The sequence below is a fragment of the Xylocopa sonorina genome, chromosome 18, assembly GCF_050948175.1.
Source record: "Xylocopa sonorina isolate GNS202 chromosome 18, iyXylSono1_principal, whole genome shotgun sequence".
In the NCBI taxonomy this organism is placed as follows: Eukaryota; Metazoa; Arthropoda; class Insecta; order Hymenoptera; family Apidae; genus Xylocopa; species Xylocopa sonorina.
In genome coordinates this window covers 956838-973314 of record NC_135210.1, presented here as the reverse complement: position 1 = coordinate 973314, position 16477 = coordinate 956838, and the positions used below count along the sequence as shown (strand labels likewise).

General features: G+C 36.4%; 2 protein-coding genes across 2 annotated transcripts; both read left to right on the top strand.

Moving 5' to 3' along the window:
• The first annotated feature begins 580 nt into the window (after nt 1-580).
• Nucleotides 581-3438, top strand: LOC143431596 (protein scabrous). Its single transcript, XM_076908462.1, has 3 exons — nt 581-831; nt 922-1261; nt 1802-3438. Exons 1-3 carry the CDS (start codon nt 602-604, stop codon nt 3254-3256), a joined length of 2025 nt encoding a protein of 674 aa, XP_076764577.1. The 5' UTR covers nt 581-601; the 3' UTR covers nt 3257-3438.
• Nucleotides 3439-8309: 4871 nt separating this feature from the next.
• On the top strand, nt 8310-11663 carry LOC143431636 (uncharacterized). The gene is made up of 9 exons (XM_076908538.1): nt 8310-8339; nt 8438-8452; nt 8519-8628; nt 8759-9427; nt 9680-11082; nt 11136-11138; nt 11207-11381; nt 11442-11494; nt 11614-11663. Exons 1-9 carry the CDS (start codon nt 8310-8312, stop codon nt 11661-11663), a joined length of 2508 nt encoding a protein of 835 aa, XP_076764653.1.
• Nucleotides 11664-16477: the final 4814 nt, after the last annotated feature.

The following is a 16477-nucleotide window of genomic DNA, read 5'->3' as shown; positions in this document are numbered from 1 at the left end:
CTGGTAAGTTCGATTAACTTGGGTAAATGCATTTAATAACGAAAGATTGTCACGTGGCAATATAATTTAACAAATTTTTAATTATGAAGACATATATAGATGATATTTTTTCTATTGTAGTCGAAATGGAAATAGAAAATTGATTATATTTGTCCCAAGAAGGAATTAGGAAATTGGAAAACGTTGTAATATGGTAGTGCGATTGGTGGATGCACGTGGGTGAGATGAGACTAGTAGTGGTAAAGGACCGTAAACGGTATATACGCGTAGATGGTAGTGGTATTGGGGCCACAGCTTGCAGGCACGAGACAATGCACCAGCACGATGCGTTAGCTGTAGCGAGCGAACACCTGCTCCTTATGCCGTCTACTCCCAACCTTTCTTGACAAGGACGATATAAAACTGGTAGGGCTCTTGCTGCTGGGTTAGTCAGTGAGTTTTCGGTGGTTGAATCAATACGGAAGCTAACAATCACGAATTTAATAAGTCACTTCGATATTGAATGTTAAAACTAAATTATTTAAATTTCCATGTGCTACGCTTGATGTTGATAGAAGCAAATCGGTTGCATCTTGGCTAGTTTAGTGAATCGTATCCAAAAATGGTTGACAAAAGCTGGCTGTTATGTGTAACGTTTGTTGTGGTTGTTACCCGAAATGAGATTCGTGGCGATGAAAACGTCTTCGATGCGATAAGATCTCTACGGGAACAAGTGAAGGCTCTCCTTGATCATCGTCAACAGGATTATAACGCGCTCGAGGCAAGCTTGAAGCGAGCGATTGAAAAGAATACAGAATTGTTCGTTCTTAAAAACGAAATCAAGCAATTAAGGTAAAATCATTTTTTTCACATTATTTCACGGTCGCGATCGATTTCAAATTAACGAAGAAAATCTTCGCTGCCGTTGATGTTGGTTCTCAGAAAGGAAGTGATCTTTCTGCACGGCGGTAACGGGAACGAAGCGAAAAACGAAAGATTGCGAGTAAGATGGCTAGGAAGCGCGGTTACCGAGCTACAAGGGGAAGTTGCTCAAGTCCTTCGTGCGAGAAACGCGAGCGAAGAGTTCGCTGAAAGGTCCCGTATGAAAGGTGAATTTGCTCTCTTAAAGGGGGACGTAGCCGCAGTCGGAAGAGGAATTCGAAATCTTGGCGGTAGAATCGCCAAGATCGAAGCTGTCCTTGGAACGATTCGCGTTGATATTGCTGCGGTGAAAGAACGCTTCAGTCTGCTGTCTCGCAGCTGCGCCGATATTGCCAGCCAGGTAATGTCCTTCTGTTATCCTCGAACTTTCTCCCTAGTTTGTCCATTTTTTTTTCTTTTCACCATCAGCTGCTCATCTTCGCCAATCCACCTGCTTCTGACTGACCAATCGGACACCTGCTTCCACTTGATTTCCCGCTACATCTCAACTCTCCCCTCCCATTTTCTCTCCCCCCTCCTCCTTTAAAACCTCTCACCGTGTTTCCTTTTTTTGCAGAGATCAAGACAGCTGCAGAAATCTTAATAATTGATCAATTTTACGTCCACGTAGAATGCCAATAGTAAATTCGAATGTGTCGTGGGTTGTACCTTTAGCTGGCCAACCGATGCCAGTATATCGTTCTACAGCTGCTCGACAATCTCTGCGTGTTTTCGTCCAGCTGCTATACAGTATTAATTTTATTCGGTATATCGGTGGTTGGATCGCCTCGTTCTTTCTGCTGCTTATAGTATTCTTTTTCTTTTCCTTTTCTGATTCCTTCTTTATCTATTATTCGCAGAATTTTTAGATTAATCGTTGCGATACGTGTTTAAATTTCAGTTAAGTTCGATTCAAATTGAGGTAAAATCTCTCAAATGCGACTCACCTTCGTCGGATGCTGGAAATTCGGTGATGGAAAAGCAAGGAGTGGTAAAAAAGGTAGATGAAGAGTTAAAAATCGTGGCAGCTGCTGCGCCTGTGGCAGTATCATCTTTCAGTGAAATAAATGGAAAGAACAACGATTATAAAAGCACAGCTGTGACGGAATACAGCGTCGGCCGTCGTAAGCTTGCGAGAAGACATGGCTATGCGAGACGAAACGAAGGGTATCGAACGCGCCTCGAAGAACGTTTAAAGAACCTTGAGCATAAAATTTCTCTGACGACGCAGAGACGAGTAACGTTAGAAAAGCGCGTTGCCACGTATGAGAACCAGAAATGGTTAAATTTGAACAAACGAATAAAAAGCTTGGAGAAAGCTCAAGCTGAATTATCGCAACAAATTGCAAATGTTACCGAGCACACAATTTTAACAAAGAACATCGGTGAATCCGTTAGCTGGCGGTTAATCGATTCCGTACGAGCTCTTGAAGGTACCATCGAGGCTAATAACTCACCGACGAAACGAGAACTGGTACGACTCGGTGTGAATGCTGCTCGAAAAGCAGCCGAGCTCTCGTTGACGAGAGAAGAGCTGAACAATTTACGTCGTACTGTGCAAGCATTGAGCGTCAGTGCGTCTAAACTTCAAGAGAGGAGCGACAAACAACAGGAAGCGATCGATCGATTAAGGGGAAATGATAATAGCTACTTGACCAGCACGACGAACACGTTCAACGACGCATTCGCGAACCTCGAGCAGCTCGAGGATCGATATCATTTAATCGGGAATAATTTGTCCGGAGATTGCGAACGAAAGGCTGGTAACGAATCTACCGATGGGCTTAGACTTTTTCACGTAGGCAAAGAGAGCAGGCCGATGTTGGTGTTCTGTCGGGAAGGTTGGCTCGTGGTCGCGCGCCGTATCGATGGAACCCTCGACTTCGATCGCAATTGGATCGAGTACACGCTCGGTTTCGGCTCACCGGTTACTGAATATTGGATCGGCAACGAAATCCTTCACGTGCTTACTCGTGGTAATTGCACTAGTCTCCGAATCGATATGCTGGACATTTATGGGGAACGCTGGCGTGCCGAATACGAGTCGTTCACGGTCGAATCGGAAGAAACAGGTTACAGACTACGTGTCTACGGTTACACTGGGAATGCAACGGATGCCTTCTCTTATCAGAATGGAATGGCGTTCAGTACAAAAGATCGGGATATGGACGTTAGTACAAGTCATTGCGCTCGAAATTATCACGGCGGCTGGTGGTTCAGTCGATGCCAACACGCCAATTTAAACGGCAAATATTCTTTAGGCCTGACTTGGTACCGTTCTGATACGAATCAGTGGATGCCGATCGCCTTTTCAGAGATGTCACTGCGTAGAAATTCATATTGTCGATCGCGATAGCATTCGATGTCGAGTCTCCTTACTTTCGATACCAAAGATTTTTTATTAATTGCCAATTGACATTAGTTATTAATAACTTATAAATGAATCAGATGTACTACCTCTGCAATGGTTAGCTCGGTTTTGTCGTGTTTTACTTTACATCTACTCGTAAGTAAAAACAAATATGACACAAGGCACGCATATACGTAAATACATGCATAAATAAACGCGTACAAGCTCTTTATCTCTCTCACTCTCTTTCACTGCCTTTCTTTTTGTATCATCTATCTTATCATTTATATGTTAATTACTCGCCCCAATAATTTGAAATAAAGGGATCGCTTTTTTTTCGTAGGATTTGCTTATTACGTTTGACTTACTCTTTTATTTTTCCTTTTATCTTTCCTGAAATTCCTGTTCTAAATTGTTTTCTGTGTGTCTAGAAACAAGTATAGGAATGGTACAATTCCAACTGATGTCGATCACCGATGGAATTTGAAACTCTATTTATTCTTACACTCTATACTGTGAACGAACTGCACAGACAACACACAGCAAGATGGTGTCGACACTATACCGGTACTGTATTGCCACTTCTGAGGAGTGTCAGCAGATCCGTAGCCATCTGTGATCGGATTCGTTAGCTAAAATGCCGGCACGTGTTACCAGCACGTCTCTGCATCACAGTGTCTGCGTCCCATTCAGAAATTTTCTCTGCATTGGCGTAGGATCACATTTGCTAATGGGGAACCTGTGTGTTTCCATACAAATTAAAGCCGTCAGAGATCAGATGTCAATAGATGTTTTGGTAGTAGTTTGCCAACATTTATAGTTACTAAGAGAGCCATGTATATTTTTTCAACTCGTCTCTCATAAAAAATCATACAATAGAGATACAAAATTCATGCAAAATTTATGCAAATTCATGCTCTATTGCATGAATTTTTAACGATGAGTTGACAATATATATAAAATAAATGTATATATTTTTACGATAAAGTAATTTACGACTTTACAGAAACATCGTCGTATTGAGTTAGTTTCTAAAAAATAATAAAAACAAGTTCTTATATCTTTGTTTCGTGTCAGTGTATCTATTTTAGAATCTAAATAAATAAACTGCTTAGTTTAGTCATTTTTAATATTTGCTTATAATTTGAATGGATAAATGTCACCTTACGCCACTGCTGAGAAAATTCAAAATGAATGTAATCGGTACATAGTAGAACGGCACCGCGTGCCCTGTAACGCAGTTACACGCGCCATTAAGATATGCGAAACATGGGCGCGTTACCGTGTTACACAGGTATTTTTTCGAAATGTTATGTGACTCCCTGTGTTGTTTGAGACATTGATGTATACCTCAGTTACAACCCAAACAACCAGCGATTGTAGCGCCAATGGCACCGGGTGGAACTCTAAGCACTGTGCTAGCACGGTGCTGCCTCTCAGTTCTCGTAACAGCACAGGGCTAGCACTGGAGCGACACTGCGTGTCACGGCACTATCAAAGCACGGCGATATAGCACAAGGGCGACACAGCGTGCCAATGACACTATCAGCTCACCATAGTGACACGCGTGCCAGTGGCGTGGGCTAATATATACCAATGAAGAAACTGTTTGCATAAAAATTATAAACGAATATTAAAAATGACTAAACTAAGCAATTTATTTATTTCGATTCGAAAATAGATACACTGACACGAAAGAAAGATAGAAAAACTTCTTTTTATTATTTTCTATAAACTATAACTTAATACAGCGATTTTTTCAGAAAAGTCGTTAATTACTTTATCGTAAAAATATATACACTTATTTTATAAATATTTTTTTCAACTCATCGTTAAAAACTCATGTAACAAAGGCATATTTTATATTTAATAATCCTTACAAACGATAAAACCATTTAGCACAAGAATATATGTACCCAGACAACACAAGATAAGATGGTGGCGACACCATACCGGCACTGTAGCGACACTTCCGAGGAGTGTCAGCAGATCCGTAGTCATCTACGTCCGCACTTGTTAGTTCAAATGCCGGCACGCAGTGGCAGCACGTTCTAGTCACCAGCGTAGCACGCGTGCGAATGACACTGCGCCAGCACCAGCGTGACACGCGTGTCATCGTTTCATTCATGAATCTACTCAACAGTGGCGTAGGGTCACATTTGCTAACGGGGAACCTGTGTTTTCATACAAATTGAAACCGTTAGATGTCAGTAGGTGTTCAACATATGCATATTAATAGACATTTTTATAGTTGTTTTCCAATATTTATGATTATTGAGAAAGCCATGTATATACATTTATTTCAACTACTCATAAAATAAAAATATTACTTGTAGAATAAAATTACTTATAAAATAAAATATTATTAATAAGATAAAATATTATTTATAAGATAAACTATTATATATACTTATAAGATAAAATATTAGTTATAAGATAAAATTATAAAATAATAATTACTTATGAAATAAAAATGGGTTAATGTTTAGTTTAATACTTAATTTAATACTGACTATTTTACATTTGTACAATCTTATATATTAAAAATTGAAGCAACCACGAGCCGATTGTTTTGCTGCTTATTCTTCGGTAAGGAGGTATTCGCTACCCGGCAGTTATATAGGGGTAGCATCCCGGAAAGATCCGTTAGGATGAACGCTTTGGATTATTCTTCCATTCCTACAAAACAGTGAAATATGATGTTATTTAAAAAAATTGTACGCTATTGATAGTATATTTTCGTTTAGAAATAAAATGTATCTTTTAAAATTCTTCGTCGTCTCCTTCCTCTCTATTCCAAAAGTGGACAGTGGTTGCCCTATCCCTTTCTGCCGCCTTCCTATGTCTTTTTTTAGATGCTCGCAGAGATTGCCGCGCATACTCCTGAAATTCTCTCCTGGTAGGCTTTTCAAAACCCCTGCTTAAACATGCAGCTTCTGAAAGTAAAAAGTAGTGAACATGCATTACTTGCAATAAAACATGGAAACAATAGGTATATGAATACGAAGGAAAAGTAATACGTACTGTATATTGCGAAAGTGAAACGCCTATCAGCTAATGCTGTTTTACCTCTTTCCTTGCCGTACCAGGAGAGATACGGCGAAACTATGTCGTTTAGCGTTTCTTTAAACGCTACGGCTATAAACTCTTTTGCGCTGAAGCCGCCTAACTGTTGGAGATACGTGACCTATGCAAACATAAATATGCATATTAAATGTATGTAATAGTATTTCATAACAATAAATAACTATTCTTCCTATGTTTTTACTTACAAAATCTGCAAACATCTGTTCATCAGCATTGTCGAAGTGCAATAACTCTTCGACGTTTTGGAGCGGAATCCATGAAGGTTTTTCTATTCCTAACACTTCTACATCCCTTGTATGTAGCAAGTAATTATTAGATTCCGTTAAACTCCTACAAACATTTATAGAAAAATGCTATAAAATGGTACAACAAATTTGGAAATTTATAAATTTATAATATATATATTGTATACTTACTGCATTTGCATGCTCATGTTCCGTTGATTGTTAAGAATTTCTTGTAATATTGTCATCATAGCGGGTGCGGATGTGTCTGTTTGTGCGAATGTGTCTGTTTGTGCGGATGTGTCTGTTTGTGTGGATGTGTCTATTTGTATGGATGTGTCTATTTGTATGGATGTGTCTGTATATGTTTGTGTGGATTGGCATTTTTTATAAACTGGTGCGTTTGTTGGTGTATGAATTTGTGTATTTGAAACCGTTGCGTATGTCGGTGTGTACATTTGTGTGGTACGATGTGTGTGCGGTAATTGTGTATTTGTATTTCTTGAAAATTGTATTTGTTGTAATATATTAATATCACTTTCAATATCAACTTCTATGTTTCTTGTTCTTTTTTTCCTTGGTACCTCGTCCTCTGAATCCGTTGTAAGATAGCGCGTCGGTTTTGCAACTATACGTTTTCTTCGATCCATGCTGCTTTACTGATTTCCAAATTTGAACTTATTAGTGATCGCGTTCCTCTCGATCGCGTAAGGCATTTCGCGTAAGGTTTTTGTTTATTCACCTCCCTCTACATTTTAGGGCAACCTATCCCTGATGCCCCGGAAAAGATTGCTAAGGAATATCTCAATTGTCACTATATCAATCTGCGCCACAGATTGTGTTTTTTGAAGGGTCCTACGCTTCAAGCGAGGTATGTTTATGCGAAGGAGACATATATAAATAAGGAGGCCTTAAAAGAGAAATCCAAGGAGATCCTCAAGAGCAGTCATTGAAAGGCGAGTAAGTCGTTTTTGAAAATGTAAGCAAATGCGTTAGTTTATTACTAAAAGATACAAGTATTAAATTTACAATAGGCTTGTAGGTTGTCTCAGTGATTCCTCGAAAGAATAGCTGTCATTCCATAATGGAGCGCAGCAGAGAAGGGTCTAATTTATCGTTTTCCCTTTTCTTCAGCTTGGCTCGAAGGCGACGAAAACCAGGCGGCACTCTGGGACGCTTCAACTCCAGCTATCTCTAACAATAACGGAGATAAAAATGTATAAGAATCTCTCTCTCTCTCTCTCTCTCTCTCTCTCTCTCTCTATTCTTCTGTCTCACACATTAAATTATCCCTTTTCCTTACGATTTAAATTCATAGAAATTAAATTTACAGAGTATTTATAATTTAAATGCAATTCCAATTCCGTACGCGGGATTATCACAAAATCAAACGAAAATATTGTACTTTTGACATTAAACCTACTACGACCGGTCAAATGATTATTTTCTACATTTCGATTACAATTTCCTACATAAATTGTACTTGGATCACCTTTAAACTGAACAATTTTTCCTCTATATATGCTATATACGTACAATACATTTTCCAGGATTCGCTTCTTCTTTATTCTTTCTTTCCTGGAAGAAATGTGTAGTCTGTCGTACCTATCATGAGCGGTCATTTGACCTGTTTAACCATATATCTTTGTTTTCTTAGATTTCGCAGTTTTTGAGATATATGTAAGAAGCATATCGAACTTTGAATTGCTGCAGTTTGTAATGGTAGTTGCCGCTAGGTTTACTGACGCATGCGCATATTGCAATTGTATAGAAAAGTGGCAACGTCGCAAAAGTTCTATCAAAATTTCTATATAATTTTAATTTCTATATAATTTTATTAATATACACATAAAGATTGTATCTTGATATACTTTAGATATACTTTATTATTGTATAGATTATTTTACATTATGTTTCTCTTTTATAAATAACATATACAGTCCTTTTCATGACGCAGTCTGAACATGTAGTAAGAGAAATGGCAACATCGCAGACTTCTACCTGCATGTTGCATTTCATGCAATGCCATTACGAGTGTAGCAGTCGTAAGAGTTGGTTGGTGAAGAAGTTCCGGAGTTATAAAAGAAATATAATTCTATTTATAATTATTATTACTTTTAGTTACATATGTATATTATTTTATAATTTTATTTTATATATATTATTTTACTAGTTTATAATTTAACTATAATTATAGGAGGATGGATCGACGACGTATTTTAAAGACATCAATCTCACGGAAACCTGTGAAGAAATTATCAGCAAGACAGAAACGTAGGATTCGGAATGAAATTAAAAACAATATGGTAGCACAAAACCCGAACATTGATACGGATATGCAAAACTTGCCAAGCACATCAGCAGGTAGTAGTTTTTCATATTTGAATGTGGGGAATGCTTCTTCTTCTTCTTCTTCTTCTTCTTCTTCTTCTTCTCCTTCTACTTTTTCATCTCCTTCTGTTGATTCTACTGATTCCTTGGAGCAGTCCTTTCGTGACCGTTTAGCGTCCTGTTTTATAGATAGTAATTTAACGCATAAGCAAGGAAATAATATATTATCCTTGTTGCGTTCTCATTCGTGTTTCTCCAACTTACCGAAAGATGTTAGGACACTTCTCAATACACCACGTGATAGTGGTGTTGTGTCAGTGGTTCCACCAGGGGAATATATACATTTCAGCTTACAAGCAGAAATTCAAAAACTGCTTCAGTGTAAATCCATAGATGATGTTATAGAATTAAAATTAGATATTCATACAGATGGATGTACGTTAGATAAATCTAACAGTATCCATCTTTGGCCCATCCAGTGTAGGGTTTCCAATATTCCCAATAGCAAGCCAATAATTGTTGGCATTTATAGAGTGTAGCATGTAGATGAGAATAAAGTACAAAACTTGATTGCTCAACGTTTACTGGGCGTATTTATTTCTGATTCACCCGAAGGTTCATACAAGAATGCCTTCTTAGGCCATTCGTACTAGCCTCGAGGACACCCTCAACGTCATGGCCCATTCATATGTTTAGACAAGGCCCCGGAGTGGGGCGATGCCACAGGGAAATGCACACGGCCCTCGTTGACCGTCCGTGCACCCTGTTACCCGATATTTCTTACAAGAGGTAGCCAAAAACCTTATAGTCCTATTACTTTTTTTGATAAAATTATGTGCGATATTAAAGAAATCATACTTAATGGAGGGGTTAGTTATCAGGGCAAAATATTTCCATTATCAGTAAGGTGTTTTATAGCTGATGCACCAGCTCGAGCTTTTATCTTAAATCATCGGGGACATACGTCTTACCGACCTTGCTCCAAATGCAAAATAAGTGGTATACGTCAGAAAGGTAGATATGTTTTCACTGGTGTACACCATTCTCTCAGAAATGATGAGATGTACGTTAGATGTCTTGATGAGGACCATCATAAAGAAGGTAGAAGTCCACTATCTTTGATAGCGTTTGGAATGGTATCACAAGTACCATTTGAATACATGCATCTCGTATGCTTAGGAGTAATGAAAAAATTATTATCTGCCTGGATAGACGGAAAATATTCCCATTCTTCTAAATTATGCGGTCAAGATATCCAGATAATATCCAGTAGGTTAATAAAATTAAAAAAATACTGCCCCTCTGATTTTACAAGACGTCCCAGGGAAATCGAAATATTTTCTAAATTTAAGGCTACCGAATTCCGCCAATTTCTTCTATATACAGGACCATTTGTTACACATGGCCTGTTAAGCAATAATCTGTACAAACATTTCCTTTTTCTTCATGCCTCTATGAGGATTTTAATTTCACCCATATTATCAGAAAATTTATTAGAATATGCAGAACTAGCTCTGCAAAGATTTGTTATTAGAAGTGAACTTTACTATGGCTGTCTCTTCAATAGTTACAATATTCATGGTCTACTTCATTTATCCAATGATGTAAGGCACTTAGGTAATTTAGATTCTTTTTCTGCTTTCCCCTATGAAAGCAATATGTCCCTCTTTAAAAAGTATTGCAGGAAGCCACATTTGCCACTGCAGCAAATTTTCAATAGAAAGATGGAAGAAGAGCAGCATGGTACAAGGCACAAGCAGGATGTTAATTCTTCATTCATTCACGTATCTCATCCATTTGGTAATGGTACTCACGGTCTTCGGTACCAAAAAATACAATTTGCTAATATATCGTTAGGTATAGGTACACGCGACAATTGTTGCATTTTATATGATGGTCGTATCTGTATCATAAAAGATATTTACCATCATAATAATACTGCCACATTAGTTGCAAAAAGATTTATGGAAACCACTGACTTTTATAACGTTGGTATATTGTCTTCAGCGCTTGATATCTATAAATGCAGTACACTTAGCACTGAAACATTCTTCATTCAGCCGCAAGAAGTACGTGCAAAATGTTATAGAATGCCTCTACAAGTCATCGAAAATCCTCAGGAATCATCGACGGATGATGATGAAGAGCATTGCCCTGAATCAGGATTTATAGTTGCTGTTATTTTACACAGTGAAATTAGTTGAGCAATATTTTTTCTTCATAATAGTCGCTATAATTTGTAGCTGGTTTCCATTGAGTGATGTCTAGTATAATAATTGTTTGTCGTATATCCTCAATATTAATTTCCTTTTAGCAGCTTTTGTTGCTGTTTTCATTTTTTACAGGCCTTCCTGGCATTCAGAACGTGGTCTATATATGCGTAGACAAGACTTTACCATAGGAGCAACCAGATGTACAAGAAGGACTTACTTACACTTTACAGGAAGTATTATACTTTCACATTTTTCACATATTTTGTCGCAAAATATGTATATCACCAGTTGTTCTTTACTGACATTGGAATTAAAATATTTTCTCCTTTTTTCCAGCACTTTCTGCAATGGAAGAACCAAAGAGAGAACCATACAACACATAAGGCAAAGTCAAAGACCAGGGACTTGGAAAGAATAATTGCAAACCAGGATGGAAATGAAAGAAGGAATTGAAGTGAATTTTCTTCATTTCAATATATTTTATATATATATTTTATAATTTCTACAGACCGTCAAGCCATTTATCGCGAGAATATATGTATCAAAAGAAAGTTATAAACGTATTGTACATTAGAGTAGTAAAAGTATTGTATATTATGTTCAGTATTCTCATCTGAAAGTTGTAATACACTAGTAAAATAAATATATTTAGTTTATTCTATACATTAAATTATTTACTATACATAGATTGTTTCCATATCTCAGTTCATTATTTCATAAGTATAAATCATTAAATTTGCTTAAATAACATGCTGTCACCGTATTTAATATACCCTCTATTGCATAAATTTTCAACGATTAGTTGAAAAAAATATTTAAAAAATAATGTATTTTTACGATAAAGTAATTAACGACTTTTCTGAAACAATCGCTGTATTAAATTATAGTTTACAGAAAATAATACAAAGAAGTTTTTCTATCTTTCTTTCGTGTCAGTGTATCTATTTTCGAATAGAAATAAATAAATTGCTTAGTTTAGTCATTTTTAATATTCGTTTATAATTTTTATGCAAACAGCTTCTTCATTGGTATATATTAGCCTACGCCACTGGCACGCGTGTCACTATGGTGAGCTGATAGTGTCATTGGCACGCTGTGTCGCCCCTGTGCTATATCGCCGTGCCTTGATAGTGCCATGACACGCAGTGTCGCTCCAGTGCTAGCCCTGTGCTGTTACGAGAACTGAGAGGCAGCACCGTGCTAGCACAGTGCTTAGAGTTCCATCCGGTGCTATTGGCGCTACAATCGCTGGTTGTCTGGGTACCAAAGGAAAACAAATAATTACGTTCAATATTTTCACCTGAAAATTGTGATACGCTAGTAAAGTGAACGTAACTTAATTAGTTCAACATTTTATAAGTAAATGTATCATTTATTACATTTCCTTAAACAATATGCTGCCATCGTATTTAATACTCTCTATTGGCATGAATTTTCGAATTTGACGAATTGAAAAAATATATATGGCTCTCTCAGTAACTATAAATGTTGGCAAAGAACTATCAAAACGTCTGTCAGTACTCGTATGCGGATATCTAAACTCTGACGTATTTAATTTGTACGGAATAACAGGTGGTTCTCCATTAACAAATGTGACGCCTACGCCAATGCAGAAAAAATTTTTGAATGGAACGATGACACGCGTGTCACGCTGGTGCTGGCGCAGTGTCATTCGCACGCGTGCTACGCTGGTGACTAGAACGTGCTGCCACTGCGTGCCGGCATTTTAGCTAACGAATGCGGACGTAGATGACTACGGATCTGCTGACACTCCTCGGAAGTGTCGCTACAGTGCCGGTATGGTGTCGCCACCATCTTATCTTGTGTTGTCTGGGAAAATACTATTAATAATAACATATGATATATATTCAATACAACATCAGTTTTCTGAGATTAAATTATCATACGTTAATGTAATTATTACACTTTATTTGCAACAACTTTCAAATTTAATCACGCCTTCTGCATCAAAAATTGAATAAATAAACAAATAAATAAATAAATAAATAAATAGATAAATAGATAAATAGATAAATAGATAAATAGATAAATAGATAAATAGGTAAATAGATAAATAAATATATAAATTTATATTTTATTATATATATTTTTACACAATATTTGTATTTATATAATTAAAAAATTATATAATATTTAATTAAAAACTTTGTTTACTTGTATATATATAAGGTGTGTTAATTCTTATAATACTAATAATAACCAGTTTGGTTTCTCTGTAAACAAAGTTTTTAATTAAATATTAGTTACATATGCTATATACAATAATTACAATAATTACAAAGTTACCTGTAAACAAAGAAACAACTATTAAAGTTTATTATTAACACTATTAACACTCTTAAAAATTCTGTCTATCTGCCTCGCTGTATATTCTCTCAACGTAGTCATATTCTCTATTGTTTCATCTATCGGGAGTTGATTAAAAGGGCCACCAAGTTGATTACTTGCGCCAATTTTAACAATTTGAATGTATTTGCAAAAGAAAAAGTTGTTTAAAATCAGTTAAGTGATCCCCTAAACGTTTTCTGTAAAATATAGGGACGATAGTAATGGACTTAATATAATATGTAAATTTTAATCAAACCTTAATTTTTAAATATCAGAATGGAGACAAGTGTACCTCCAACCGCACCGCTATTTACCTCACAACCACAAAGTACCTAAGAAAAACCTTATTTTTAGTAAAGCAAGATAAAGTAAATGTAAATTGTTTTTTTACATTAAACAATAGGAATTTATATATGAAGATACAAAAATATTTGAACTGTGCCCTTCACAGTTCTAGCGGTATAGTATTTAGCTGTTGTGCGCTAACTTTAGTTACAAGCTACCATTGTCTACGAAAATGTATTGTAAAGTATACTGTTGTATTATCAGTAGAAGACATGTGCATTCTGCCCATTAGTTAACTAATTGAAGAAAATCATTTTGTAGATGCAATGGTCGTAGAAGTTTCACAATTGTGTTCTGAACCACAACAAATGAACAGCATAATAATAGATGTTATATGTGCAGTATGTCAAGTTTTTAAAACAATGTTTGATGTAATATGTTATATAAAATTTGGTTACAACACAATTTACGAAACTTTTATTAATAGTTGAAAAGTATAAATTGTATTTATAATCGTTTCTTTCAGATGATGTTGTAGATGTGTTACCCAAATCCTATAGAATTGTATGTAGTAAAAACCCGTTCGTGTAGTGCATATTTAGGAAAGTCAAAATCTTCTCATTAGGAAATATATTACCATCAACAGGTTTCCTTCTTACATACGTGTATTATTATGTTGTATGTTTATGTGTATTATATACGTGTATTATAACACGTGTCACATTTTGATAAAGAAAATACTTTATTTCATCAATATAAATTGAAACTATAATAGTTACGCCATTTCTTTGAAGAATATTGAAACAAATGTTCGACCAGTTTGAACACAATGTACAGAGATGGCGTCACATGTAAAAATAAAATTTCGTAAAGAAAATTACTCCACGAATATAATTTGAGAAATAATCTAACATGAAAAATAGTGAAAATACTAAAATATATTGTATTAGAAAGGAGATCAATGTAAATTGTGAAGTTTAGGAAGGCAAAAGTCTGTAAAATGTAAAATGAATTAATGAGAACCAAAAAATTTTTATTTAATTTCAAAATCGTTTAATTACCCGTCATGTGAGTACATAATTAAAGCTCGGACCCGGAGCGGTCTTTGTTTTTGGAGGCACTCCCGCAGCTTTAATAGCAGTCTTTCGGGTAGTCGATTGCGTATGCGGATCGCTGGCGCTGTTCTACTACGTATGTGCGCTCGCCGAAATACTCGTATTTATTTAAATTATTACACATATATTTAATTGTTTTTAACTGTTTATACATTTTATTTGTTTTTTTTTATTGTTTATAATCGTTCACGATGTAATGGGGCCGTTACAGCAGGTAAATATGTGATAATAATATTGAGTATTAGAAACGACTAAAGAATCAAAATTAAATAAAATTGAAATTTGATTTCATTTTACTTTTTCTTTCTCTTGCGCCAAGTATGCGCTGTATAATATTTATGTATAGTGGATCCATAGCGCAACACTTTACATACTATTGTACATTGGAGGTATTCTGGAAGTTTGTAGTACTGCCTGATGCAGTTGTTGATAGGAGATCAACATCTCCGTACTCAAATAAGGAACGGACAAACTTGCTTAATTAAGTTATATTTATATAGAATCTTGTCTAAGATTTCCAGTAAATTATATTTATTTTTCTTAATGCGAGTTGCACCAAGAAAATTATTTTCATGTTTTCCTAATATGGTGATTTCAATAATATTACCTGTATAGCTATTATTGTCTATTACGATCAGGTCAGGAATATATTGTAGAGGCTAGCAGTAAGGTACAATAGAAGACCCTTCGCTACAAACGGCTAGCACGGTTTAGGGTATGCGCAGCAATAAAGCCATTTTTGAGGAACCGTTTTAAACTTTTAACATTTTCCAGACATGCAGTAATTAACTTTCTCTAACGGCCTCGATGGCACATGCGGAAGCCATAAACCGGGGATTTCCGAAGGGTCCACTGCCCGTGGCCAGGCTACCCTTGGTCACCCGGCGCAGGTATTAGGCCCAGCGGAAATCTCGCTACATAACCAAACATGATAACATACAAAGTAAGCCCCCACCAGAAACACCACCACTCTTCTGTAAGAAGGCGGTGGCTTAAGATTGGATATTCAGTGATTGGCAAAAGCAGCCAAAACTGAATATCCAATCAACAGGCGCGAGGTATGTAACGCGCCTACGAGGAAAATAGGAAAACTGCAAGACAGCAGTCTCCGCAGAGAATTCCTCGAGAAAACAAGCAATAAAAAAGCTCTTCAAAAGATTCTTGACTTCTACACTTTGTTCGTAACCTCCTGAACACGCATACATAGTACACATATTCCTTCAATATCTATTATCTCGTGTGTTTACTCTAGAGGCTTCATAGATACACAAGCCAATTGTTTTTTTTATACTATTCATACTATAGTAAACATTGAGGAGATCGTAATTGGATGCCAATTGGATGGTTTAGTAAGGTCACCCTTTATGGGGACCATAACAGTGCGATTATGTCACGGTACGGCTGGAGTTTGCAGCTCTAAGACTTTCTCAGGTTATTTCAAGTGGAGAAAGTATAATCAGGTCGCCCCACAAAGAGAGTGCAGAACTTAGCGGTGGTATTAATGCCTTTGTCATCCAAAATCGCATGAGCCAACTGTATCGAGTTTTTGTCAAGCAACGTTTTTGTACGTTAGAGCAATAGAATGGACCTAATTTTTTAAGGTAAATGCAAATGTCCTGGTAC

Coding starts and splice junctions, on each gene's coding strand:
- LOC143431596 (XM_076908462.1), top strand. CDS start 602: ATGGTTGACAAAAGCTGGCTGTTATGTGTAACGTTTGTTGTGGTTGTT. Junction 832..921: donor AACGAAATCAAGCAATTAAG/GTAAAATCATTT, acceptor GTTGGTTCTCAG/AAAGGAAGTGATCTTTCTGC. Junction 1,262..1,801: donor GCGCCGATATTGCCAGCCAG/GTAATGTCCTTC, acceptor TTTAAATTTCAG/TTAAGTTCGATTCAAATTGA.
- LOC143431636 (XM_076908538.1), top strand. CDS start 8,310: ATGCGCATATTGCAATTGTATAGAAAAGTG. Junction 8,629..8,758: donor AAGAGTTGGTTGGTGAAGAA/GTTCCGGAGTTA, acceptor CTATAATTATAG/GAGGATGGATCGACGACGTA. Junction 11,382..11,441: donor CATATTTTGTCGCAAAATAT/GTATATCACCAG, acceptor CCTTTTTTCCAG/CACTTTCTGCAATGGAAGAA.